Source organism: Mycena indigotica (assembly GCF_014461135.1).
Source record: "Mycena indigotica strain 171206Taipei chromosome Unknown Mind.scaff0001, whole genome shotgun sequence".
Taxonomy (NCBI): domain Eukaryota; kingdom Fungi; phylum Basidiomycota; class Agaricomycetes; order Agaricales; family Mycenaceae; genus Mycena; species Mycena indigotica.
In genome coordinates, this window is record NW_023503000.1 from 3989210 (window position 1) to 4015564 (window position 26355).

The following is a 26355-nucleotide window of genomic DNA, read 5'->3' on the forward strand; positions in this document are numbered from 1 at the left end:
CAGTTCGTCCGACTCCCGATACGACACCGAGTACACCGCCACACATACGCCACCGCGCTATCTCATCGATGGTTCGGGGGACACTTATGGCTCTTGAAGGAGTTGTGCCAACATGTATATGAGTTCCATGTATTCCGGCCAGGTTTGATAGTAAACCACTTTTGCGACAAAGGATTGCTGCACCGACAATGGGTAGCCATAATAAGCGTCTCTCAGTCCTGCTTGACTCCAGAGTCCAGACAGATGGGTCGTCTCGTTCTGGTCTGCCAAACCTGCCGTGAAAACTTAACGCTGCACAGAGATCTTCAGCGGGACACGTCAGACGGTGCAGCGTCCAAGAATGTAAAGGCGACCCGTTCTCGTATGTTGTATGCGGCAGAGAGAGATGGAAGTTTTGACGAAGATCGCCGTGCATCACACGTCAGTGACGTCACGCGGGCCATTTCGAGTCGAACTCCAACTGCAGCAAGATTGACCTACCGGGAAATGCACCCCCACCCAACACATTGATCACATCTTTCATACTCGACGCGGAGCACAGAGACACGGATTCAGACGCGGCTGGGACCTGGGTGCACTACTAGGCTAGGAGCGGCGGGAAAAGGCGTGAGATCGTACGTGTTCCTTCCGTTGGCTTCTGGCCGCTTTCAACCCATCTACTACAGTTCCTGGGCCCTCCGCATCCGCCAGTGTCGCGTCCGGGTCATCACCCCTTCATCAGCCCGCCAATGGACCTTTGCACATTCGCTGGACTGTCCACTGCTTCGAGTCTGCAGTGTGCACGTGTCGAAAGCCGTCGGAAGTGAGATGACTGGAGCGTCCTCACACCCGCCCATCCTCTTGACTTGTCCCCACAGCGTTGGCAGCCAGCGGATCGCAGGTGGAACGTGGAACCATGGCGAAGCATTTGTGTCGTCACTGTCGTGTCGGCATTTGTTTCGATCGGAGGGCGCTGCAGCTGCGGATTGACAGGTTTTCTTTGTGGGACTCGTGGGCTCGAAGCGACGACGGTTCGGCAACGGGAAAGCGCAGGCTGCAGCGCGGCTTCGATTTTAACGGGACTATAAGCTACCTGTAAGCCCCCCTTTTTTTCTTTTCGCCGGAGTCTTCCACCATTCCCATTTCCACTGCCCTCAACCGCCTGTTATGATTCGATGGCATATCGTATCGTCTTCGTTCGGACGTACTTTACATTTCTATTCTGCCAATGTATCCAATGCCAGTGTACTAAGTTGGCTAACCAATCGAACAGTGTTCATCTATACTTTCGTTTAATCATAATCACCATCCGCGTGGTATCTACTAAATGGATTCTGCGCGTTCATCCCGCGCGTCTGGAACACAGCACGCTGTGCTTTCTCTGAGGCTCCGTGATATTCCTCTCAGGTACCGGTTTTCTTTCCACTGGTTATAACTTATTGTCTGCATGTGCGGCACTGGCAGGGTCTATGACCGACCACCGAGACGGTTATTGGAACGCAAGAGAGGATGATCATGACTGTATATATTTCATCAGGCAAGTCGCACAACGAGAGCTACTAAGCATTACTAGTGATTTCGGTAATCGACGATTGAAGTAATCGAGAGACACCACAAACTCACTAAGATTATCTCAATAAAAAGGAACTCGTGGAATGCATAAGGGCGTTACAAACACTTCAACTCTCTACTTCCGATTGGCCTTGCGCTTGCTGCGACGGACGCCACTATTATCAGCTGGAATCTGGATCTGCTGCGGGGGATAACCAGGATAGTTGCTATGACTCGGAATGTGATCTGTGGCCGGCGCCTGCCCGTATGCTGGGGCAACTGCTGGCCAGTACTGCTCGAATTGGCCGTCGTATGCATTGGCAACTGCTGGGTTTACAGTACCACCGGCAGTAGGTGGCGGCGCAAACTGAGCCTGGTATCGCGCCCAAGCAACTGGGTAGTCAATAGAGGGATGGCCGGTATACACATGGGTACGTGTGTAGCCATGGACGCGGCTTCGTGAAACAGCCAGTTATGTTGTGCCCCATAGCGTGGCCCATTGTCAACATGGCCATCATGATGGGAGCGACCACCTCTGTCTTGATTGGTAGGTGGGAGCAAGCCAAGGCCACTGTTGCTAGAGCTGCCAGCCTGAGATGGGCTGTGATGCCCCGGCACTGGTACCACGGGCAATGAAGGGCCATAGTCCGTAGGTGGACTGGGAGTGCGGCCTCGAAGGTATTCAAAGGTGCAGAAGAGTTGATGGTCACTCTGGCATGTTGCGCAGAGATAACCAGGCTCGCCAACCTTGAGTTTGGAACCAGATGGTGCTTTACACTGGAGGCTATCAGATGGAGACAACAGAATAAACCAACGCTCACATCGTACTGATGCAGACGGCAGTATGTGCATTTGACTTTGGGTACTGGCCTACGTGACTGCCACATCGCTGCGATTATGTTTGAAGACTCGGATAGTGAGGGAAAGCAATCAAGTTCGACAAGACCCACTGGCAGCTACTTATACACTTCCACACCACATAACGAGTCATTCTAGAGAGTGATCATGGGCATTCGCTGTACTCCCTTTTGAGCTTGTTGATCCCCGATGCATCTACTAACCCCCATGGCTCAACTGATTAGATAGCGATTCACGATAGAGCCCAAGAACAGTACCTAGCTCCGACTCGCACAGTTCCGGCTTTTATGGCACATTTAAATCAACCCTCGGATTTGTTTCGCTATACAATCTCGAGTGTCCTTATTCCAGAAATCGCCTGTCGAAGCATGTTTATCTACGAAGCGATTAATCACCAAAAGTGGGACAAGTCTTCCATCGCCACATACCATCAATGAGGCCCTGTTTCTTTTGATCAATGAGGATGTCGAGAGCTCGCCAAAACGAGGGGGCCACCATGGACAGAACCTCCATCCACTCCGCAAATGTGGTGCCCAAAATACGCGCGTCGCCCAGTGACTCTGCGAGGTACTGCACGGATTCCATGAACGGCGATGGTTCGCGATAAATAGCGCAGGTAACAAAAGCCAGAATTTGGAGACGGGAACAGCCATCTAATATTTGCTTGACATGGTAGGAGTCCAAAGGGACATGAATAGCAAGGTGCGTCAGATTAGGGAGGGCAGTCAGAAACGGAATAATCCGAACGAGGTCGCGAGAGCGGCTACTGTGGCCTTCGTTGTCGTACACATCCAGGTGTGTGAGAGCAGAGAACGCGGGCGCATGACCCTTCATGGGGGTTGGGTGGGGTATTAGATCCTCCAGAAAGACACCGAGGCGGCGAAGCGGCATGGCAGAGAAGATGGGTAATAATGTCGGTCCGATATTCAGTATGTGAGAGCCATTTACAGCGATCTCTTCCACTCCAGTGCATAGCCATAGGGCCGAATAAACACAATCCAGGAAATGTTGACTGAGTTGAGCTCTATCTTGCAGCTCAAGAATCACAAAGCGGACACTTTTTGCCAGGAAAGACGGCGCTTTTGAGGCAGCGATACGGAAGAACGCATCCTGTGCACGCTTCCACTCGAAGTCGGGGTCTGTGCTGATGTAGACTTGTCGGTACAGAAGCGGCTCCAGCCTAGCCATATATTCGTCATGAAAAACATCAATATGGAAGCCTGAGCACCAAAATACCAGACGTGCGCTCGCCGAGCAACGAGAAGCAGAGTGGGAATGAAGGTTGAGTCAGAGTTGGCTGCAACTTCAAGGATAGTGCATTCCAGCTCTCGAGGAAAGTAGGCCAAATCCATAGTGTGGAATCGGTGGAGAGAGAAGACGGCAAGTGGTGTATGACAGTCACACAGCCTCGCGGCTAAGAATGATTATTGATTCAATTCAAAATGATGGCCGATGCGGCAAGCCGCCACCTGATATCTTTGTGGGTCCATGGTGTGATAATGGGAGAGGTTCCATTCTCATGAGTCTCGAGGCTGCCTAAGCAGACTCGGATATTTACATTCTCTCATATGATTGGAATGCAGCGGACGTCATACACATTACGGACACACACTACAGTAAGCTTGAACAAGTACTAGTAGTAATGGTACTAGTAACGACAGACACCCCCGCATATAGTTTTCCCGATCGCCGACGATTATTTTCGAATCAGCACTTGAACTCCGAGTCGGCTTTTGTTTGTCATCCCAACTCGTCCCTGACGGTCATTCCAGGACAAAACGCAGCCCTTCCTTCCACGCAGACTCCATGAGGAGGTCGGAAATCTCGGCTGCATCCTTCGCTGTCCATTCAAGGTCCGTTCCGTCTTCCAGCTTGCTGTCCTCAACATTCGCAGGAACAGGCAAGAGCTGGCCGCGAAAGACGAACGGGTGCCGGGTTCTGCCGGCGTTCTGCCCCGTACGGCGATTGTGCGTTGCGCGCACCGCAAGCAAATCGGCCAACAGCGCCTCGCTGAACTGGAAGTAGGATACGAGCGTGAGGTCCGCAAGCCTAGGGGCGATGTACGGTGTGTCAGAAAGGACCCGCAGTGCCGCGTTGTCCAACGAAAACACGAATAATCCTTTGTGTGACTTCGCGTGATCCTCGAGGGAGAGCCGCTGCAGGAGGGGCGTCTGGCGGAGGGCAGAAATGAGGTCCATTGGCGCTATTGTAACCCCGAGAAGGTGCAATGCGGTTAGCAGTGGCGAGCGGTTCACGAAGGCGGAGAATATTGCTGGATTCCACAGATGGCCCCGGTAGTACCCACCAGCGTCGAGCCGGACTTCGGCTACATTGGGCAGGTCTAAGAGCTGCAGGATGCGTATGGGTTCTCCTCTCCCGGCGCCGTCGATAGTACTAGTGAGGAGATGCAGGGCGTGGAGGGCCGACCGCAGTGTTGGCTGAGTGGGCCAGTGTTCGTACTCGGGGTCGTGGCGTTCTTCCAGGCCCGATATGACGACGGTGCAGTGTTCCGTACAATGCTCGAGGAAGGAGAACAACGAGTATAATGGGCCGTCTTCATCATCAAGCCGCTTGCGGGCCTCACGTGACGCAAGCTTGAAGTGGACATGTGTGAGTTGGGCCCACGGGACTGGCGGGGGCGTGGTTGTGAAAGTACCCGTGAAAGTGAACGTCTTCAATGCGGGGAGAGATTCAAACACCCTCCAATGGGCCCAAATATTGCGCGGTGCGCTGCTTTTGTGGGGATGGACATCAGGAACCGTCTCAAGCTCAAGCTCTTCCAGCTGGAACAGAATGTTGCGGAAGCTGTATTGCATTTCATTTAAATCGTTGTGGTTGACGATGAGCTTCAGCGACGTTAAACGCTCGGGATATGCCAACAAGTGTGACACTGCCTTCAACGTCGGACCGAACCCAGCGTAGACAGTGTAGGGCGCGCCGCGGCAGAACGTAGGCCTGAGTCGGAGGACAAGCGATGAGTTTCTGGCCGCCCGCATCGCACGGTCTGCGGTGTCTATCGCGATTCCGGTGTCATTTATTGTGACGGCGGAGAAATCGAGGACCCGCCAGATCTGCATCGCACCCTTGATGGCGGTGCGCCACTGGCAGCAGACGGTGCCTAGAATCCTCCAGGACATGTGCAACGCGTCGTCGATATCAGGACCGTCCTTCGTCCACCGTCCCGTGTACTTCTTCCGTGGCACAAAGTCGACACATTCACTGAGAATAGCAAGCAAAAGTTCGGTTGGAATGGACCGGATTGGAGAGAGGATGCTGGCGCTCGCATTCGAGTATATTTGCATCCGGCTACGCTCCTCTGTCAAGCGTGCGAGGCTGGCCTGGAGGCGAGCGATCTCCTTGTCATATTCATCAACCTCAGCTGGGAAGCGAGAGACCGCCATGCGCAGTTGGTGGGCTTCGGCATCGGAGGGCTGAATATTGGCTCGTAGGCAGTCAACAAGGGAAGTCGTTTTGACGCTGCTGGGCAGGAGCTGGGAGGCGAAGAATCCATCCTCGTGCGTCATGTTGTACTGAAGAAAAGTCAGATTTGATTGTCAAATTCTCGTCAGACCTCACCGGGAGCAGCGGAAGGGTTATTCGCAAAATTCGTCAATGCAGAACGGAAGCAAGGCGATCGATCGCTGTGACGTGACTGAAAACCAGCGTGGGATCGGATGTGTCATCCATTCCAGTTTGTTTACAACCATTTCTGAGCCTCGATGCGGTGGACCACATTGTGCTGTATCCTTCTCATTCGCTGGTATTGACAGAACATAGGTTATTCAAAGCATACTCCTTTTTTCTTCTCATTGGCGCATTTTCCACCCTATTTTCGACCAGAAGTTCGATTTTCCCAGACTCGGTTTATCTTCGATGACCTTCCTCGAGGAACCACGTCTGGGAAATACCAATGACGATGTTCTCCGGGGCAGGGTCTGTCTCTTGTGGAAAGCTGTGGTCTACTGTCGCAGCCGCAGGCGGTGCGATGGGCATCGCAATCAGAACAGCGACACTAAGAGGCGGCTGAGGGACAGAATTTGGAAGCTGGAGCCGTGATTGCGTCGTGTTCTGTGTTGGGGGTGTGGATTGCGGCTTGCCTGGCTCGACGCCATCTAGTGATTGAAGAGGCAAACGGTGAGCTAGTCGTGCCATCGCTAATGGCTATGCAAATTAGGGACTCTGGCTCACAGGCAAAAGTGGGAACACCAACCTGGATATCTTTCCACGTCGATGCATCCAACGCGGGCTTCATAACGGGACACAGGGCAAACTCTACAGGCCTTGCGTCGTCCTGTGCATCGCAGAGTTGTCGTCGTTGAGCTGTTCTTCTCCGCTCTCGGGACGTGAGCAAGAGGACGGTGAACGCAGCGACAGCGCAGCCGAGAAGCCCGACTATTCTACGGCATTCACGTGAGCATGGCGAAATGGAGATCTGCAGGACGGCTTACGAGAGCACTATGCTCAGTTGCGTGCCGGGGGCAGACTCGGTCGATGTGTGGTTTTGGGTTATGGGCATAGGCAATGGCGGTATGTATCCGATCCCAAAATCGGCGAGGAAGGACAGGATTTTGAGCAAAGGAAAGCGGAAGGGCAACTGTTGTCTTCGTCGGTGGGTTATCCCGCGATTGGGCGATCGTCCAGCTGTCGACGGGAGAAGAACACATCGTGTTCGTTGGTGGCAGTGGCCGTGCGACAACAACAGGCGGCGTAGAAGCTGATCGGGTTATCGTGGATTTGGACCAAGGAAACATATGTCGGAAAGAAACTCCGGAGTCGATTCATAGACTTCTCTTGCCAATGGCGACTACGATCAGCCCTTTCGAGAGGTGCTACAATCCGTCCACCAGGCACGCGATACGTCTCCAATCGAACAGCTGGTGTTTCGCCCAAGATCCTCGGAGTAATTGGCGAGGGAAGGAGTTGTGATTGGGGGGAAGCAGTGAGCCTGAAGATCTGTGAGAATACTTAGACCAAAAAGCTAAGAGAAGCATAAACTCATCGCGACGCACCTGAAGCTAGACGACATAACTACGTTCGCCAGTTTTGTACCAACGCTGATTGAGGTCGGCGAGTAGGGAGAGAGGGTGATACGGTTTTCGGACTCCGAAGCTGGGGCTTGGAACGAAGATCGTTAGTGCATATTCACGCGAAAAGTGGCATTCCACGTACATGTGGCTTCCTCACTTCCAAGATCTTTTGCTCGTCGTCTACCCTTGTGAGAGGCCCCGATGAAGGAGCAGTGTCGCCACGTGGAGTAAGTGGTATGCTTTTACGACGACCTCGCCCGATCATCCTCCCTCTTCGATGATTTATTCCAGTATAGAGTCATTGGTTGGTCATTGGGTGAGCAGAAAAGCTGAGAGGCGGCGTGGCAATGAAGGATAGAACGGAAGAGAGTGTCACGACAGTGACCTGCACTTCCAATGCATCCATTGGCCGCCGCTCGCGTGAAAGCACTCAACAGCCTTCCGTCTCCACACCGAGTAAGAGTTTAAGCTACTCTATAGACGACTAGACCAAACTATGATCTGCGTTAGGAGGTTGCACTCGCCGCTTGTCAACTTGATTGCTCTGATTCAGACTACTGCCGATTCGACCGCCTTTGGTTGAGCGCAGACAGCACACTATACGGTCGCCTCTTTTTAGTCTTGTTCGCTGTCCTGGATTCGGAACGAATTCCACCACTGGCGCGCATTGAAGACCTGTCTTCTACCGAAAAGAGGCAGATACACCATGTCTGTGGGTTTTGCCACACATCCTCGGCCATAAGCCACAGGGCCTCCCAGATGGCGTATTTGATATGTGTAGCTTCGTTATAGCCTGGGTGGAGTTCCTCTACGACGCCCACGACTTCCTCCTCTTGATCAAGGACGTTGTTACAGTTGACGACAAGATGGTGCTGCCGCCCAAGACTACGCTGCTTGTGGGCTTTGCGCACTTCACTCGGGCAGTAGAGGTAAAATGGGTCCAGAAATACGAGTGTGACATCGATCGTCTGGCGGGTAACCTGGGCCCGTCTCGCGTCTTCTGGAATAGCCCGGCATACCTCCGTCTCATGGTTGACGCCTGGCAATATACTCTGAGCCATCCCAGGCCGGACGTGAGCATGCTACATGACTGCATCGCCATGATACCAGCCACTCTATCCCATTCTCAGCTTGACGTGCTCCTGGATGCGGCGGGCGGGTCGGTCGACAGTCTTGTCCGCTTCGTCAAAAAACATCTCACGCTGGTCGACGAAGTCCCCGCCAAACTACGCACTCGGCACTTCATAATCCTGTCCTGCCGCCCGCTCGAACTTCTACTCCACGTCGAAGAGCTGCTGGTGGCCGACTCGTCTAATCGTGGCCCGGTCCAGGCGGGCGCGGTGGCAGAGAGTTTGGTGTCGTGCCACCTCTTCCCTAAAGTACTCGTCGTGCTTGACGCCGCGCTGGATATGGCAAACACACCCTCTAACCCTGCTCCCGCCGAGTTTTGGCTGCGCACTCTCCGAACCGTGCTAAGTGTAACAAACACAATTATTGACTCGGGATCACACCCACTCCGCATAGCGCTTCACCATGACTTCCTTCCCCGCATGCTTCAAATTGCACTATTTCTACCAGATGAGCTCCTCTCCGCAAATTTGCAGCGCAATCAACACGTCTTGAATGCCGGGCAGCATCGTGCACAATGGTGAGTGACATAATTGGAGAAACGGCCGGGCAGTGTCGCGCAGGCCGCTGACGGAACCGCGATGGCGAACAAGACTGAGCGTGATTCGCTCAAAGAGATGGTAGCGTGTTGCGGGGACCCATTGGCGGCAGACGAGGCTGATCTGAAGAAGGCTGGGCCGGTCGTCGTGCAGGAAATCGAGGATGGCGTCGATGAGCTCCTGGGCGAGGGAAGCAACGACGGACATCAGCTAAACGTCATCATGATTACGAAGTAAAAAGGATTTCATTCCCGGATTGTTGCCGGATTGCCGGCAGTTTTCCTCGCAAACCACCACAATCCGTTGACCTATGATGAGCGTCCAGGTGGTTTCTAGCTGCTATATGGTGGCGGCGGGTCATCGCTGAACAAGTTGCTATGAACTCTTCCTGGTCTAATCACCCTCCCGTCCAGCCCAACACTTTCTGCGGCCATGGGTCTCCAGCCACTGTTGGCGGACCCACTGGCAGTTCCATGACGCCGCAGCACTTCCCTCAGGACCACCATTAGCAACTCCACTCGCTCGCTCTCCTCCTTCATGGCCGCCGGGAACGATAACGTCCCACTCTTCTCCCCGAAAAGCATGCCCCGCGGCCGGAAGACGGTAAAGCGGACCACGCTGGTATCGCCCGAGGTAGGGTGAGCCTAGACAGTCATTCAGATTCGGAATACCATCCATTTTTTGGAGGAGAAAGCACGCACGACGAGTTCCGTGTCCGAATTTCGCCACTTCAGCGCGAATCGTCTCCCGCTCAAAGCCTCCCAGTCATGCTCTCCAGCACTAAAGCCGTCCCTCCAAACTCGAGCAACTCCATCAACCACGAAGCGACATCGTTCCCAATCTATGCAGGCGCTGCTGATCCTGCCACTGCCCAGTCGTATGTGCGTGACCCTTGGGACAGCATTTGGCGCGTACTCTGAGCTCAGGATGTACCGCACGATGTTGCCCGCCCGCGGCTCGTAGAGCGTACAATTTTGGAGGTCCTGGCTGCTGAAGGTAAGGGCAAGAGTCATGCTCGCAAAGCTGTGACGAAGCTGTTAATTGTATTCTCATAGCGAGCGGCGCGTCGGGAAAAAAAGCTCAAGTTACAAGGTAAAAGATGTGTTACATTCCTTCCTACTCTTCTCAGACCATAGGCCCATCTCCGCATCATACCCGGACTGGAAGTGGTCCGTCGAATTGGGAGTTTTCAATTGGGGCTCACTCAGGCTGACATCTGGCGCGCAGCCTGAGTTGTTATTTGTGGCAGATGCCGCTGGCACTGCAAAGTGCAAGGTACCCAATGATGGATGGCCACTGCGCCGGGACAGGCAGACGCTGTTGACGCAAACCGACGCGATGTACTCGTCCACGTCGTTCATGCTGATACCAAGGCCAATGCGCACGATGACGAGCGTGGGGGCGATGGCCTGAAAGCGGGGTCAGGAGACTCGAATGCTCTCGGATGGAAAAGACGTACTACAGTGTGGTATACGACAGCAAAACAGCTGAGCAGCATCGCGAGAGGGGCTTGGTGAGGGATCCACGCGCCGACACCCACAAGGATAGCCGCGGGGTACATCGAGCCGCTTTCGAGCCTACTGCTGGTGAGTTGTTGCCTTCAAGCAACAGTCGATGCTGACACACTTACAGGATGGCGATGAGGTTTGAGTACAATGTTGTGGTTCTTCCTTGAAGCACGCGGTTGATCTTGCGTGCCATCCACCATATTCTACCCGCTTGCAAGTTCTGTCTGAGCCAATGTCAATGGTAAGGACAGCAGAAATGCGTACCAGTCAATGCGGATATCAAAACATTTGTGAGGAAGGTGATTGTCATGCAGGATGCAAATATGCTTCTTCTTGTGGACTGGGAAAGGGGCAGGAGAGTGACCACATAGTTTACTACTCAAACAGTCAGAAAGAGATCGTCTCAAGGGAGCGGATAGCACTTTCCGGCCTGACCAATGTAAGCGATTGCCGGAATAATCATGATTTTCCAACGTCGATTCCAGATTATATAGCAACGATGCATCTTGAACTTTCAGGTTAGTTATTGGTGTGAGAACTTAAGCGATCGCACCAAAATAGTGTCTGCAATAAAGCTACACAAGTTGAGTGCACACAATATCCACATGCAGGAAAACACACTTGGCAATCGCAAACCGGACTTTGATGAAGGTCGCGAAATAGTGCACTCTGGGCGGATCGTCTGGAGCCGCTAGGGTAGGGAGCGGGTAAGTCAGCGAAAACACCTCGTAGATCGCGGTTGTGGCGGTATCGGTGGTGAATGCCCACGTCCATGCAACAGTAATATGCAGCGTGGACAACAGGAACAGCGCACACATCGCGGGGAGGTGCCACGAAACCTTGGCGCTTGCACGTTGGCGGGAGAGAAGAATGTGCAAGGCCTGGATCAGGAGGATAGAATATATTGCTGTCAATTAATTAGATGGAAAGCAGCTGTGAGATTCCGCACTGGTATACCGTAAAGAGCAGAGTCCATCATGAGCGGGAAAGACTGTGAGAAATGGCTGGGTGGTTCGGAGGGGTGCCGAGGCTCTATAGGCATTACTGCACCCATAACCTGGGGGTCCGAGTCTGGGATGACTCGGACTTGATACAGCCCTCTATCTATACTTAAGTACTGCCCATTGCCAGTGCACCAACAGCGTCAGGCATCAACTGCTGGTAGCGAGCCGCTATCTGCTACTTGAATCGCAAAACACAGGTACGATCATGTTCGCCGTCCAGTGGACTCCGATTTTAGATTTGGCCAGGGAGCATTTGCACCCCTCTGGGCAGGAAGGATGAATATAATTAGCCAACAGTGGCGATGGTCACGATGGAACCCGATGAGCGGCGTTTGTTCCGTGTCGGCGCCTGCTTGAGCTCAAGTGCCATTTTCGAACACCGACCAGCTCGAGCCTCTGCGCATGTCCGGAGAGTCACAGTGCAAGGAGAGTGAGAAGCTATGTCAGCAACTTGAAGTCGAATGACCAGCATCACGTACTTTCCCTGATCCTGACGCTCCTTACTCCCTTACACATCCATCCATAGGTCGAGTCGACGGCGTCTTAGTGACTCTTGTATAGACGATAGGGAGAATGCGCTGTGAATAGCCTGCAACAGACCTTAGGATGAGTCTCGGAGTGACGGCTGGAAAACCATGTACCCTTTCAGGCGGACCAGCCACCGACGAGCCACTAGATAAGAACGATGCCGTGAGTTAACGAGGAGTGTGCATTTCATTTCGAGGGAAGAACATTTTTCTGGAAGAACAAGAGACAGAACAAGAAACGTGTGACACTCTTCTTTCCTTGCCCTCATGTCGATCTTCTTTCAGGCCTGCTGCGATGGACTATGACCAGAGAGGAGTCCGTGGGTATAGCGTACGTGGCGTATGCTCTCCTCCCTTCAAAACGTGAACAAATTTGCAGTCCTCCAATTATTGTCGTGGGAGCACACTCCGTCCCGACCACGCGTGGCACGCGGCATGCAGTTTCCCCATCTTATAACTCTCAGGTCGCCTTCCCTCTGCGTACAACGCAAACTTCAACCATGAAGACCCGACGTCGACCTCGCGGCAAACTCAGCACGTTTTCGTTACCGGCGTGTCGCTCGTTCAGACGCCCTCAACTTTCTGCCAGGCTGGCCCACTCGTCGTCTTGAGCGAGCAGAAGAGTGCAGTTCCAGGCTCCATAATGTATTCACCAACTGGAAAGGAGCAGAAAGGTGTGTTATCCAGCTCGGCATGTGTGTTTGTGCTCATTGGATCATTGTTCTAGACCATTGTACACCAACGAGAAGCCGACATCGTCCAAGCATACCATTACTTCCGCCATACAAACATCAATCTCGTCAATCGCGAGCTGCTGTCGACCGACTTCCTCTCATATCCATATACACCATGACACACGGTCTATTGACCAGCTGGCCCCATAATGCCGTACCCGCCCCTTTTCAAGCTTCTGCGCCCTTACTCTTAGTAGTACACAATTCTATATCATGGGTTTATAGATTTAATTCTTGTTTCAAAAGAGAGTTTTTTTTTTTCATAGGTCGAACCTGTTGGATTCTGTGACTCCGCCACTCTACTGGGGGTGTCTATTGTACGACCTCTCTAAGTTCTCAGCTTCTATCGTGTTCGCCATATCAGTCCTTGAGATCGGCGGGACGGAAATTGGAGGCGTCAAGAATGTCTTGACTCTTGGATGATTGACGCAACGATCTTTGCATTCTGTTCAAAGTTTGCGATTCATTGTCAAGGGTTTCGTGGTTGTGGCGGAGGCTCCGCCTGATGAGAAGGAGAAGATCCTCTGGGTAAGTGGGTGCTTTCGATCGTTTGTCACTTACTCTTGACTGACCTCATTCTAAGATAGTACGGCTGGACAAATTCGAAGCACACATTTGATAATGCCCTTCATACAGTACCGCTGAAGAGCTTCAAGTTTCGTCTGGGAGTGTTTTCTGGATTACGCCGCCATTTCGAGGCGATGGACGCGGGGGCAGTCAAGAAGGTCATGTTTGGCCTCAGGCTGTCGTGGCAGCCTAAGGAGCCTCTGAGTATCCGTCGTATGACTGTACCAATGATTGATATCCGACAGGAAAAATTGCGATTGCGAATGCTATCGAATCCATCCGCGCTGCATCGAGGAAAGTTGATAACAGTTCTTTGGAGAGTATCCAACTTGAAAGTATAGCAGCACGAATGCATTGAAGCCCTGTTAATCGCCTCGCGGGTCTACTTACTCCAACGCGCACTGACAAGAAGTGTCACTTCGCCGGCATCCCCGCACTCGCCCATTTGTGCAAGGCTCCAAGTCGTCCGACTTAATTCGCCCTGCTTGCTTTGCCCAACGTTGGAGTGTGATTCGGAAACCACTCGGAAACCCTCCTCAGGCTCCCGATCAAGACAAGTGGACACACAACTGCGGTAATGCCTGTCATTGCCTGCTATAAACAAACACAGATAAGTATGTAAACCCACGCCTGACGCACTAGACGCTCTGCTCCCAGGCCCGCCAGTGGCTACTTAATAATAATTGTCTGTCAGTGCGGTGACTGTCAATTGAGGTGGCGGACAGCAGACGCGTGGTGGCGCGCCGCCGCCACTGGCACTGGGTCAGTAGCTGTCAGTAGCGGGCCGGGGCTGCTGGCCCGGATAATTCGGAGTGCTCTCGACAGTCGTTGCCCGGCGGGCAGCCTGAGGAGCGCGACATCTGCAACTGAAAGGACCTTAGTCTAGTCACGGTACTACCAATCTAGACTCTTTGGGTGCTTTTGTGAGTTACTTACTTTATTGATACTTCAAGTTGACTCTTGGACTCGGAGTCCAATATGTACTGTAACCGTTATTTTGATTCAAGTTCAACCCTGTATAATAGTGCAGGAGAGCTAAACAGAGATAAACACATTTCACAGTGCTACTACTAGTAGTACCAAGTAGTAATTACTAGTAGTCTAGAAGTGCTGAATCGGAGCCAGTTTGAACGTGCAGCGAGTGCCAGTAGACAAGTTGTCCTAAAATGTTTCGGACTTCGACTCGGAGGCGACTGGATTGAGTAGCAGGTTGAGGAAGCGTGAAGCTGACATCAGAAGGAGGAGTTAACCAAGAATGAGCGTTGGGATTCAAAAGGTCAAAAGCGGTTCAGATTCGGCGCGCTCATCCTGGTACTGGCAATTTGGTAGGAGGAGTATGGTTTCCCCTCGCAGAACCGTTCAAGTTGGACCAGCTTGAAGCTCCAATGGCATTGCCGGTGGCAGCCATGCGCGCCGGTTGCGCGCCGGGGTGCTCGGGTAACTTTGATTCTGTGAAGACACAATGAACTGGCAATGACAAGGTCAACCGTGACCGGTTTCTGGACTCGACATTATCAGTACTTCGAAAGTCGGAGACAAATTGAATTGCCAACTTACCTTTGTCTCTCTAGACAGACCCAGCGTCGCATTACTCCGCGAAAACTGACCCATAACTTGAAGAACAGTCTGAGTCTTGACTCTGGGGTCGGAGACCGAGACTCTGACACTAGAAAGTACTTAGTAGAAACTGTAACTTGGAAGCTTGGAACATGATTTTTGCTCTTGTCCAGAACCAAGTTCACACTGAGACGATAGGGCAAACGCGGGGGTTTGTCAAGAAGTTTGCACTGACAGAGTGTCATTGACACGCAAACCTGACTCCTGAGGGGCCGACCTGGTAGACCGTAGACCGTAGAACCCCCACGGAGCGGCTTGAGGATGTCGATGAAGGTCAGCAACTGGGGACCATCTGAATGCACTTGTCAGCAGGCTGAGGCTCTCCCCAACGGCGGCGAGTTCAGCCGTCGCTCCCGCGGATGAGTCGAATCGCTGACTGATGTCGGTCTTACCAACCCATCACTCGGCTGACAAACACACGTTATAAGCCCTCTCCGCTGACCACCATGGCTCGTTTTTCGTCTCCCATTTCACAACGTACGTCGTCTGCCATTCTGCGAGTCCACCCGCCTCCACTCCTTCTGTTGAAATCGGTTTCGGCCGTGAAAGATTGCAAGCGGGCTGGATGCCCGCGTTTTTTTTTTCGTGCTGACGTTTTTTTTGCAGAATACGATGGGTCGTCGTCCCGCTCGTTGCTACCGCTACTGCAAGAACAAGCCCTACCCGAAGAGTAGGTATAATCGTGGTGTCCCTGACCCCAAGGTGTTTTTCATCTAGTGAAAAAATTTTCAGTGCTGACGACGGGCAGATCCGGATATTCGACCTTGGCCGCAAACGTGCTAACGTGGACGAGTTCCCGTTCTGTGCTCACCTTGTGTCGGACGAATATGAGCAGCTGTCGAGCGAGGCGCTGGAGGCTGCCCGCATTTGCGCCAACAAGGTATGTGCTGTCTACGTGTCCTGTTTTCAATGTCCTGAGTATACTGCTAGTATGTGACCAAGACGTCTGGCAAAGACTCTTTCCACCTCCGGGTCCGCGTCCACCCCTTCCACGTCCTGAGAATTAACAAGATGTTGTCTTGCGCGGGGGCTGACCGTCTTCAAACGGGGATGCGTGGCGCCTGGGGCAAGCCTTATGGCACTGTTGCGCGCGTCGACATTGGCCAGGTCATCATGTCCATCCGCTGCAAGGACGCCAACTCGGCTGTTATCATCGAGGCCCTAAGGCGCGCGCGCTACAAGTTCCCTGGCCGTCAGAAGATCATCGTGTCCAAGAAGTGGGGCTTTACTGCGGTTGAGAAGACAGAGTATTTGAAGCTCAAGGAGGACAAACGGGTGTTGCAGTGCGTTGTCGTTCTTTTCTTCGTGCAAGCAGTTATTGATTATGTCAAGGGATGGAGCCTATCTCCAGTTCATCCGGCCCAAGGGCAACCTTGAGGCCAACTTGCGCGCCCAGCTCCGTGCGTAGATGGGTGTTGTCCGATTATAATTCACTGTGTGTTTCTATCCATTTTTGTCTTTCTTTTCTCTCCCTGTGCGTGATGCTCGCCCTTTATTCACTACTCCGTCTCGAGCAATGGACGGTGCGAGGGGAAAGGGGGCGTATATAGACATGGTTCCTGAAAAAAATGTGTCTCATTCAGTTTTCGTGGGTGGAGATGCGACAGCGGGTTACGAACATCCTGTATTCTTCTGTACCTAATTCACCTGGTGTCATCTGTGAAAGTTTTTCCGAGGGTTGGAAGGTGTTTTGAGATGTCGAGCTAGGGCACATTCTATATTTAGCAGCCGTCTAATTAGTCTGTGGGTGTCCTGATAGTAAGTCCAAGCCACACAGATGCAGTGCTCGATGTGGATAGAGCGAGACGACAATCATGATTACAGCAATTACAAGTGCCAAAGACGGTTTCTCTGCGCGGGCGTTGTCATGTTGCCTAATGAGATGCCCTGTAAGCCCTGTCAATGACGCGTTTGTGGCGGCCGAGAAAACAGACAATGCTCGCGTGCATGGAGGCTACATAGGCGGGCTCCGCGCGGGGTTCTCCCGGCGGAGATGGACCACGGGTTTTCGAAGCGCGGCGTTTGTCAGTGGTGACGTCCTGGTGGTGTGACTGGTTGTCACGCGAAGCCTATCCTGCCGAAAGCGACGACTTATATTAGCTTGGCTGGAGCGAAGAGCGCCGCCACAGCCCTCCCTCCCTCCCCCACCATGCCGTTTGGCTACCTTCAGCACGACGCTGCCCCATACGACCAATACCTTGCTGCCGGCAGCGACGACAACACTCCCGATGAGCAGGACTACTCCCAGCTTACGTCTGGCATGCTCCAATTCCACATTCCCCAATATCTTTTCGACTCTCCCCCACGGTTGGCCAGTGGAGGAGGTGCAGAGGCATTCCATCCCGCCCAAGCCGCCGCATGGTTTACCAATAGCGGCTTCCGACCACCCACCACCGACTACGACAGCCATCACCAGTACTCCAACACCTCTGCCGCTGTGGAGACGGCTTACACGAGCCTCGAGTCGCTGGCGGAGACATTTCCGTCCTATCTCGCGCTTGCTGCAGCAAAGGATACGGAAAACAACGCCTCTCCCGTTTCACCGTCATCATTTCCTACCGCATTTTCCACATTCCCCGCCTCTCCTCCTTTCCCCGAGATCCCCCACGCGGCTTCAGCCACCCTCGGCCTCCCCATTTACTCCCAATCCGGCTTTGATGTCGTTTCCCTGCTTGCTCGGGTTACCAACAGACCCAACCCCATCGTCCCGCTCGGCCCAATTGACTTTACCACCAGCTTTGTGGTCGCCGACTGCCGCCGTCACGATGACCCGATCGTGTACTGCTCGCCAAGTTTTTGCAGCTTGACGGGCTATTCGGAGCAGGAGGTACGAGGGAGGAATTGTCGCTTTTTGCAGGCTCCCCCAAATGTCCACCTCGAAAAGGGAGATATCAGGCGTAGTGGGACAGTACAGGCACTGGCGAAAGCGATCCACGGACGGAAGGAAGGACAGGCTAGGGTGGTTAACTACCGCAAAGACGGGGAGGTTTTCGTTAATCTCGTCACCGTTGTCCCGCTTGTAGACGAAGACGGTTCGGACGGCGGAATTAAGGGCGAGGTGGTGTGGTTTGTTGGTTTCCAAGTGGATCTCGGCAAGCAAACCGACGGAATAGCCAAACGCGTCCATGATGGGACATACTATGCTGTCCCCGTTTTGCAACAGCAGAAACAGGCAGGTCGGACCAAGAAGGAGGAGGCAAAGGAACGAAGGGCGGCTTCCATCGTACCTCCACCCAAGATGTCTATAGATCTGGCGAGGCTGCTCCAACGACCCAACTTCCTCGTCAGTTGTGGCGCTACCGCTCCTACGACTCTCCACACCGGCATTCAGCCCGATCCCACTAGTCATGTGCTGCACTCGCTGCTTCTCGATGCTTTACCCGACTTTATCCACGTTCTGAGTCTCAAGGTATACATTTACCACCCTAACCTCTCTCGCTAATATCACTCTAGGGCGCCTTCCTATACGTCTCCTCTGCAGTCACGCGCGTGCTTGGCTGGGCACCAGCAGAGTTACTCGGCCATTCCCTTGAAGATATTTGCTTTGACCGCGACATTGTTAGCGGTATGTAATTACACGTTTCCGTGTGCCTGGCTGACTGCCTCTAGTTGTCCGCGCCCTGAAAGAAGCGAGTATGCCCATTGCTTCTCCGCTCGATCCGAGCGCCGCGAAGTCAAAGGAGAAAGAGAAGGCCGTTGTGCCTGTTCCGCGTAACCCCGATGCGGTGCGCGTGGTCGATCTGCTCTTTAGGGCCAGGACGAAGCAAGGTTTGTTGATTAGCTCTTTATATCTCGGGCTCAACTTCTCTTGAAGGCGCGTGGGTGTGGGTTGAGTCGCGCGGGAGGCTGCATGTTGAGCCGGGCAAGGGACGAAAGGCGATCGTGATGATTGGGCGTGCGAGAGGTATGGCGGAAGTTGGACACGATCCGCCCACGGAGACACCTCGTTTTGGGCATACAACACCGCGACGCTCGCCGGCGGGGTCGGCGAGTGGTCTCGAGTTTGCTCTACTACCGAGGCCAAGGAGGCGTCCTAGTGAGGTACATTTTTTGCACGCCTCGTCTTCAAATTCACTGATTCTGCTTCTAGGATCCTACCGCGACTAGCACAGTCCAAACAACATTTCACGGGATCATCGACCCGTATGGACTCCTTCTTTCTGTTGGCACGGGTTGTAGCGCGGTCCTCGGTAGAGACTGCGAGCCATCGTCGCTTCTGGGCACACAAATTGGTGCTTTGGTCGTCCGCGAAGACAGCCAGAATACAATCGACAGGTTCTTCTTCAACTGGCGGACAGAGCGGCCGACGATGGCGCGGGAGGTCAGCGTCAGGATGCGATACCGTCACGGGCCAGTCGTTGATGCCGTTGTGCGGGTTGCCCCTCCCTCGACAGCGGCGGTGCTTCCACCACTGGTCACATCGCCCCATTTGCTTTATTCAGTCCGTCTCGCGACCAGCGCGCGTCCAACAATAGTCCGGACGAACCCAAGATTCGGCCGGCTGGACCCCGTGAGCGGAAGCGAAAGCTGGCAATATGAGATCAGTCAGTTGCGCTTCGCAAACGAGAGGCTTGTGCAGGAAATCCAGGCTTTGGAGGCAGAGACCTCAGCAGCTGCAGGCCCGTCACTCGCGCTGCCAAGCCCCGCGGAAGACCAAAAAGGCGCATACCTGCCGCATGTGACAGTGCCCGCGAAACGGCCGTGGGACGCGCTGAGGGAGGTTTAGGGACTTGGTCTTCATTTTCTTTCGGGCTGCTTTCGTGTCGCTGTGCTCGCTGTGTACTACTAGCTTTGCTGTCCGCATACATGCATTGTTCATCGTCATTCCGTGTATTTCTAGGATCCCATCCATTATAGAGCTTTGTTCAACAGTGGATAGAGTAACTTATGATGTATATATAGTTTTTCGGGGTTCTTCCATTCCTGCTGTTGAGCAGTCGGTGACAAACACGCGATGCCAACGTGGCTGCATTCTACTTCTGACGACCACCAGCTTTGTACACAGTACCACAAGCCGGAATGAATGCGCAAAATATAACTGTGACTCTGCAAGGTAAGTATGCAGTACAATACTTTCGCCCGCGGTATGCTTAGTGCACCAACAATATTTCATTAGGGGGAATCGGAGGAGTAGGCGGTGCTGGTGGGGAGCTGGGCGGTGCAGGTGGCTCCGGCACAGGCGCACAAGTACATCTCACATCAAAATATGCGCGGTAGGAGTCGTTCTACTCGGAATAATGGCTGAGCGAAATTCAGGATTTATGCCAGCGCAGCCTATGAGACAGGAGGCAAGTCCCGAGTCCTATATGTGTCTCAAATACAGTGCTCAGCATGAATGAATTGACAGATTATGAGCGTAGGAAGATCCTGAACTGGATCTCCCCGCTCAACTTTGTTTGCCTCCCGCCAGCAAGAGATTTATGAATCCTGTCATAAAGATACTTACAGGCCGCTGGTTGCTGCACCATCCTGATTTTTGTAGATGGAAAGCAGGCTGTGGTGAAAAATTGTGGTGCTATGGAATTCGTGAGCCATATAGTCTACCAGCTGATGTTCAACTGCTGATAAGATAAAGCTGGTGTTGGGAAGACTGTTCTTGCGTAAATATTCCACTGCTTAATCCCTTTACTGCACCTTATTAAAACTGGTTACCAGATCCAAAGTAGTGGAACATCTGGTGGATGACATGGCAGTTGGAATTGCATGTGTGTATCTCAACTACTTATAAAGAAACAGAAACCCAAACAGTCAAGCATCTGCTTGGTGCACTGTGGAAACAGCTAGCTGAAAACAGAGATATCAAAGATGCAACAAGTTTATACAAACTACATAAGGAAAAAGAGACTGGTCCTACCTTGGACGAGATCCAAAAACTTCTTAGCTCCTACATTCTTAAGCTTCAGGATTATGTACATCATTCTTGATGCACTCGATGAATACCCTACTCATCAGCAAAATTTACTTGTTCAGCAACTTCTTCAAATGGGAGAAAATATCAACCTGATGATCACTTGCAGACCACATATTGCTTCTCTCACAGGTGTTGCCACTATGCTTCTGGAGATCCAGCTTGATGAAGGGGACAGTTCATAACATCCCATTTGAAAAATTACAAAAAAATATTTCCAGGCTCATTCAGAAAGATCTGCTATTGGAGCACCAAATAATAGCAACAATCATAAAAAAATCAGATGGCATGTAAGCATTTATATTCATGATTGATTTATAAAAGAGCTGTTTTTTATTATAAATCATAGGTTTTTAATGGCCAAGCTTCAAATGGAATGTCTTGGCTATGCAGTAACATTGGATATGTTGAAAAATATTCTTGAAAGCACACTCTGACATTAGATGCCACCTACAATCAGACAATTGAACATATCAAACTTCAAACTTCAGAATTAAGAAGTGTGGCTCTTATGGCTTTAGCTTGGATTGCCTATGCAAAGCAGCCATTGTCGGCTCCAGAACTACAAGCTGCTCTTGCAGTCAATGAAAATGGATTTGCAGATACAATGATAGATATCGATACTCTAATTGAGATATCATGTGGGCTTATTGTTGTGGATGAACATACCTATACAGTACACCTGGTTCATTATACAGCACAGGTGTTTTTAGATAGAATACAAGATCTGGAATTTCCAGACATTTATGTGAAGATGTTAAGTGCCATATCGACCAAAGGACCAGAGTCGGAGTCGGAGTCGGAGTCGGAAATGGAATCGAAGTCGGAGAGCACTTGGGGGCGGAACACCACAGAAGGATGTTTGGGTGACCGGGGCTTCCTGTTATATCTGTGCATCCGTCAAGAGCCGCGGCCCACCGGGCCGGTCACGGTCCGCTGGGCTCCGGCCCGATCCGATCTGGTCGCTCCGGCGACCTTATACTCTGTATGTCTTTCGCCTTGTTAATTATACCTCCATATGTCCTTATGCTTGTTGTTACTTTCCATATGCACTCTATACCTTGTACTTACTTATGGTCTTCCCTTTCTACTTACTCGTAGTATTTAAACAGCTAAAGTAGCTACAGTACTTTAGCTTGATTATAAACGTTACTTGCACTCCTCCTCTGTGCGGAATGACTCCGATAGCTCTCCTCTCTTCTCTTGTCCTTCAACCAGACTTCTCTCCGCTCCGACTCCGCTCCGATCTGGTTGGTCTTGTGTTCATTTGTGTCAGGCAGCTACTGGCTTGTTAGCTATAGTAGAAACCCCCTCTGTTCTGCACGGCACTTGACACTTCCAGTTGACCAAGACAAGACAAGAAGAGAAGAGCAGAGTCGAGACGACGCTGGGAGATAGAGACCAGCAACATTAATTTACAAACTGAAGTATATAGTAATACATCAAAGTATTTATAGTACAAGAAGTAATGGAAACGGAATAAGGGATAACAAAGTAAGTAACAAGATTAGAACAAAGTCAATTAAAGTAGAAGAGGAGTTGCATACAAGGAACAAGGCATAGATAATTGCATAGATCATAAGTCGGGGTAATTGGAAATGCTCAGTAAATCTTTATTGCGTAAAAGCCAAATACCAGAGTCGATATTGGAGACAAATGCCGGAGTCAGCACGGATATAACAGAAGATCACAAATACTCTATTATCATACTTGGCAGTTGCCAGTCACTAAAGCATATTTTGCGGAAGAATATGATCCAAACTGGATTGGCCATGCAGACTATTATAGCAGATATGATGAAACAGAATATAAAGTCAGTGTTTCAGTGGACATGATTCAGTGATGGGAGCAGCGAAATATAGTAGTGGATTGACACTTATAAGGGTGGCTTGGGGTGCAAGAATGCCCAGGTGCGGGTGTTTCAATTCACCTCCTAGAAGTACAAGTCCCACTGTTGTGTTTCAGAGACACTAGCACATCAATTTAGGACTTAAATAATGTATATTGTATATGTTGTGAGTCACCATCAGCCGGGTTATGTGCATGTCACATGACACTTATATAAGGCTTATATAAGCCTGCTCAATTGGCAAGCCTCAAAATTTTACCCGGTAGATTTGAGGGCAAACCCTCTAACAGAGTTGTTTGTAGGTCTAATACAATAACTTTCATAAGCAGATATAGAAAGGCAAATCACCATTTCTTCAGGCTGAAGACCCAGATAAACATCTAGGTAGGCCTGTGATCTAGGGCAAAGGTATACATCCTAATTAGGCTAAAGTTGATATATCTTGACCTGCTTATCAAATTTACTGATGGTCATCAAAAATCGTTCTGCATCGATCACTTTATCTCTATAGTATTAATATTATTATCAATACCATGACCTAACACCCAGAAATAAATAAAATAGGTTTTTAAAAAAGCATGATATTTGTAACACTTGAGCCCTTCCCCAGGTTTTATGAGTATGGCCCTTCACCAGTAGCCACATTTTTCTTGGTATTCCTAAGTGAATGAGCTATTGTTGGGTTAGAGTTAAATTCAAAGGGCTTGTTAACGTGGTTCCTTGTCGCTGTCAGTTGCTGAGGTTTGAATTGGGTCGTTTCAGGCCCGAGGAGTTGACAATACCTCCTTGTACAGAGAGAAGCGGTACAATGGATGATTTAAGTGATTGAGTATAGTGTACACTATCACACATTATATATGTGGGCCCTGAGGGGTGATTGGACACTCTTGGCTTCTCCTGCTCCTGCTCCTTCCTGTTTCTAGCCACAGAGGGGATGATTGTCCATCCCTTGTGGGCCAGGTGGGAGAATTTCTTTCTTACAAGGAAGTGTGCCAAAATGGGTCAGTTTTCAAAGCCCTGGTAAATGAAGAATAAAACTCACCGAACAGTAAATTCAATCTGTACCAAATTGGAATGCATATTACTCTCTCCTACATTAAATCTTTAACTGGTTTGCAATGCTGTGGTCAGGAAATTAATGTATCAAACATGGGACTGTACAGTGTATATATCACAAATTGAGTCCAGGACCATAATGTACCCAATTTATCAGAATAAGTGACAAATTACCAAGATAAGTACTGTACTATTTCAATCAATTAGTCCTGTCACGGTCACATTGACTTTTTTGGCCGAAAATTTTCTGCCTGTCACAGGTCACAGCGAGTTTCTTTGGCCCTAAACCGTCCCAAAATGGTAATTTTAAAAAATTTCCGCGCCTACGGCGCGCAGAACTTCCATATAAGGCAGGAGGTCACACCAAATTCACCCCTTGGCTGAATTGCACATTTCTGCCACATGTGTCACAGGTCACAGGCCCGCAGAATTGAATGAAATAGTACAGTATATCGTTTACTAAAAGTTAGAACCAATGACCAGGTATGAATAGCATGCACTACTGTAGTATTTTACTCAATTCGAATGCCAAAAATGGCGTGACATTTGATACGAAATTTTGAATTCGAATTATTGCCTAATTAGGAAGTTCTTGGCGCCGGAGGCGCCCGGAAACGTCATAAATTGCCTTTTTGGGACACAAATTTGAGCAAAACGGTGTGACATGCGAAAAAAATTCGAATTTTATAGCAAGTGTGACGCGTGACATGCGAACTGAGTAAAATACTACAGTAATCACCAGAGAATGGACATCAAAAGCAGAGGCTCAATTATTTTTGAAGCTTACCGATGACCCGGTGTTGTGGTTGTCTACTTATTCGCCGGATCTGATCACATATCGCGATCATTATCGATTCTATCAAACGACGCCGTTCTTCTATCCCTCTCCCCAACTTTCCAAGAAGAAATCATTGCCCGCAAAGCAGTCGTCGTTGCGGTGCGCTCCTGGTTGGTGTTGCGTTGTCTGAATCCTGATAGGAGTTTAATTTCACTGCAATAGTAGCCACTTCAGCATTTTCACAGCCCCGCTGGTCGAAAGCCCAAGGGCTGTTCGATTGTGAATTCATGCATATTTTCCGTGAGCTGCCAGGCTGTGCAGGACCGCCCTGACAGGGATCACAATCCGAAAGCCCCTGAGCCAAGCCTGTTAATTACCTCCCCTCCTCCTCCTCCCTCGATGGCCCGCCCAATGTACAAGTGCTTTGCGCTGCTGCTCGTCGTCTCGCTGGGGCTCTTCTTTGGCCTGTTCTTCGGGCTGAACTATCCCGGTGCGTGCGGGCGCCGTTTTTTCGTTTTTGTTTTTGGCGCTGGCTTACTTCCTCCTCAGAAATCGTGCGCCATGGGTGGCCACTGACCCGCTGCACCGTGCTCAGCTCGAAAATCGACACGCGTTATTGCTGCTCGACGAACTGCAAGAGCTCGACGTGTCAGTCGGCGCCGTCAGGCTCGGAGCAATGTGGGAGCGTGATTTCGACGGTGCAGAGTGGGTTTAGCCCCGACACGTGTGCGGCGAACTCGTCGGCGTGCCCTACACAGGGCGGGAGTGTCTGCGACGGCGGGTGCGTGCTGCTGCTGGCTCGCCGGGAAGTTAGCGCTGACAGGCGTTGTCCAGGTACAAATGCTGCCACACGTGTTGCTCTACTTGTCAGTCGTGCTCGACCAGGTGAGTAGCGTCAAGCCTGACACTCCCAACCGCGCGCTTACGCGTCATATAAAGCTGCTCCGGCTCTGGCTCGTGTACGCAGTCTTGCACCTCCTACAGCTGCAATTGCTACTGCTGCTCCTCAACGAGCCATCTATACTGCACCCTCTCATGTCCCGTCTGCTATACCGTCAACATGCAGGTCGCCTATTCCTCTCGTAACGGCGTCGCGCACAACGTGACCTACAAGCAGGACTTCTCCACCGACGTCGGCAAGGCGGACGGGTTCCTCACCTCGCACCAGGCAAACAGCACCGCTTTCTGCTACTACAACCCCAAGGACGAGTCCCAGATCCTCTACGACGTTTCTTTCACCCGGTGGAAGTGGGCGATCACCGCCGTATTCGGCATGCTTCCGCTCGCCATCGCGCTCGCCCTGTTTGCGTTTTTCCTGCTCGTGCTCCCAGTCTGGCGGTTGTTGCGCCGTGGCTGGACGGACATGGCCGACGAGGCAGCCCGCGAGGAGCTGCCGAGACGGACCTGGAGGAATAGGGGAATGGACATCATTACGTTCAAGGGGCTGCGGAAAGGAGACGAGGCAGCGAAAGACGCGGAGAACGAGAAATCGGAGAAGAAAGTGGAGGAGGATGCGCCCCCACCAGCATACGCACCGAGTACTTCCAACGAGCCGGCTACTACTAGTAGTGGTATACAAGTGGTGCCGGCGCAATGACATTCAATGTCATTCATAATGATTCAATGAAGATTCTCTCTTAATACTTTGACCAAGAAGGATGTCCAACTTCTGAGCCAGGCAGACTTTGTAAATTAAGCTAAAGCATGTAGATCTGAAGGAAATCC

The 26355-nt window shown here is 51.4% G+C and overlaps 8 protein-coding genes across 8 annotated transcripts; 4 read left to right on the forward strand and 4 right to left on the reverse strand.

The window, feature by feature from the left end:
- Nucleotides 1–2684: 2684 nt before the first annotated feature.
- MIND_00116300 (uncharacterized protein) lies at nt 2685–3740 on the reverse strand (the record flags this gene model as incomplete). The annotated part of the gene is made up of 3 exons (XM_037358103.1): nt 2685–2764; nt 2817–3568; nt 3625–3740. 3 exons carry the CDS (start codon nt 3738–3740, stop codon nt 2685–2687), a joined length of 948 nt encoding a protein of 315 aa, XP_037226013.1.
- A 411-nt stretch (nt 3741–4151) lies between these two features.
- Nucleotides 4152–5912, reverse strand: MIND_00116400 (F-box domain-containing protein; the record flags this gene model as incomplete). Its single annotated transcript, XM_037358104.1, has 1 exon — nt 4152–5912. One exon carries the CDS (start codon nt 5910–5912, stop codon nt 4152–4154), a length of 1761 nt encoding a protein of 586 aa, XP_037226014.1.
- Nucleotides 5913–6252: 340 nt separating this feature from the next.
- On the reverse strand, nt 6253–7139 carry MIND_00116500 (uncharacterized protein; the record flags this gene model as incomplete). The annotated part of the gene is made up of 3 exons (XM_037358105.1): nt 6253–6542; nt 6599–6785; nt 6837–7139. 3 exons carry the CDS (start codon nt 7137–7139, stop codon nt 6253–6255), a joined length of 780 nt encoding a protein of 259 aa, XP_037226015.1.
- A 672-nt stretch (nt 7140–7811) lies between these two features.
- MIND_00116600 (uncharacterized protein) lies at nt 7812–9319 on the forward strand (the record flags this gene model as incomplete). Its single annotated transcript, XM_037358106.1, has 4 exons — nt 7812–7871; nt 7926–8127; nt 8175–9063; nt 9097–9319. 4 exons carry the CDS (start codon nt 7812–7814, stop codon nt 9317–9319), a joined length of 1374 nt encoding a protein of 457 aa, XP_037226016.1.
- A 95-nt stretch (nt 9320–9414) lies between these two features.
- MIND_00116700 (Ras-GEF domain-containing protein) lies at nt 9415–11644 on the reverse strand (the record flags this gene model as incomplete). Its single annotated transcript, XM_037358107.1, has 10 exons — nt 9415–9726; nt 9784–10105; nt 10214–10491; nt 10542–10659; nt 10713–10800; nt 10855–10965; nt 11026–11095; nt 11144–11165; nt 11212–11497; nt 11548–11644. The coding sequence occupies 10 exons, from the start codon at nt 11642–11644 to the stop codon at nt 9415–9417; spliced, it is 1704 nt and encodes a 567-aa protein (XP_037226017.1).
- Nucleotides 11645–15651: 4007 nt separating this feature from the next.
- Nucleotides 15652–16447, forward strand: MIND_00116800 (60S ribosomal protein; the record flags this gene model as incomplete). The annotated part of the gene is made up of 4 exons (XM_037358108.1): nt 15652–15741; nt 15788–15919; nt 15970–16322; nt 16372–16447. The coding sequence occupies 4 exons, from the start codon at nt 15652–15654 to the stop codon at nt 16445–16447; spliced, it is 651 nt and encodes a 216-aa protein (XP_037226018.1).
- Nucleotides 16448–17188: 741 nt separating this feature from the next.
- Nucleotides 17189–19765, forward strand: MIND_00116900 (White collar protein 1; the record flags this gene model as incomplete). The annotated part of the gene is made up of 5 exons (XM_037358109.1): nt 17189–18448; nt 18493–18604; nt 18649–18807; nt 18854–19080; nt 19130–19765. 5 exons carry the CDS (start codon nt 17189–17191, stop codon nt 19763–19765), a joined length of 2394 nt encoding a protein of 797 aa, XP_037226019.1.
- Nucleotides 19766–25029: 5264 nt separating this feature from the next.
- Nucleotides 25030–26227, forward strand: MIND_00117000 (uncharacterized protein; the record flags this gene model as incomplete). The annotated part of the gene is made up of 4 exons (XM_037358110.1): nt 25030–25120; nt 25180–25411; nt 25465–25515; nt 25570–26227. 4 exons carry the CDS (start codon nt 25030–25032, stop codon nt 26225–26227), a joined length of 1032 nt encoding a protein of 343 aa, XP_037226020.1.
- Nucleotides 26228–26355: the final 128 nt, after the last annotated feature.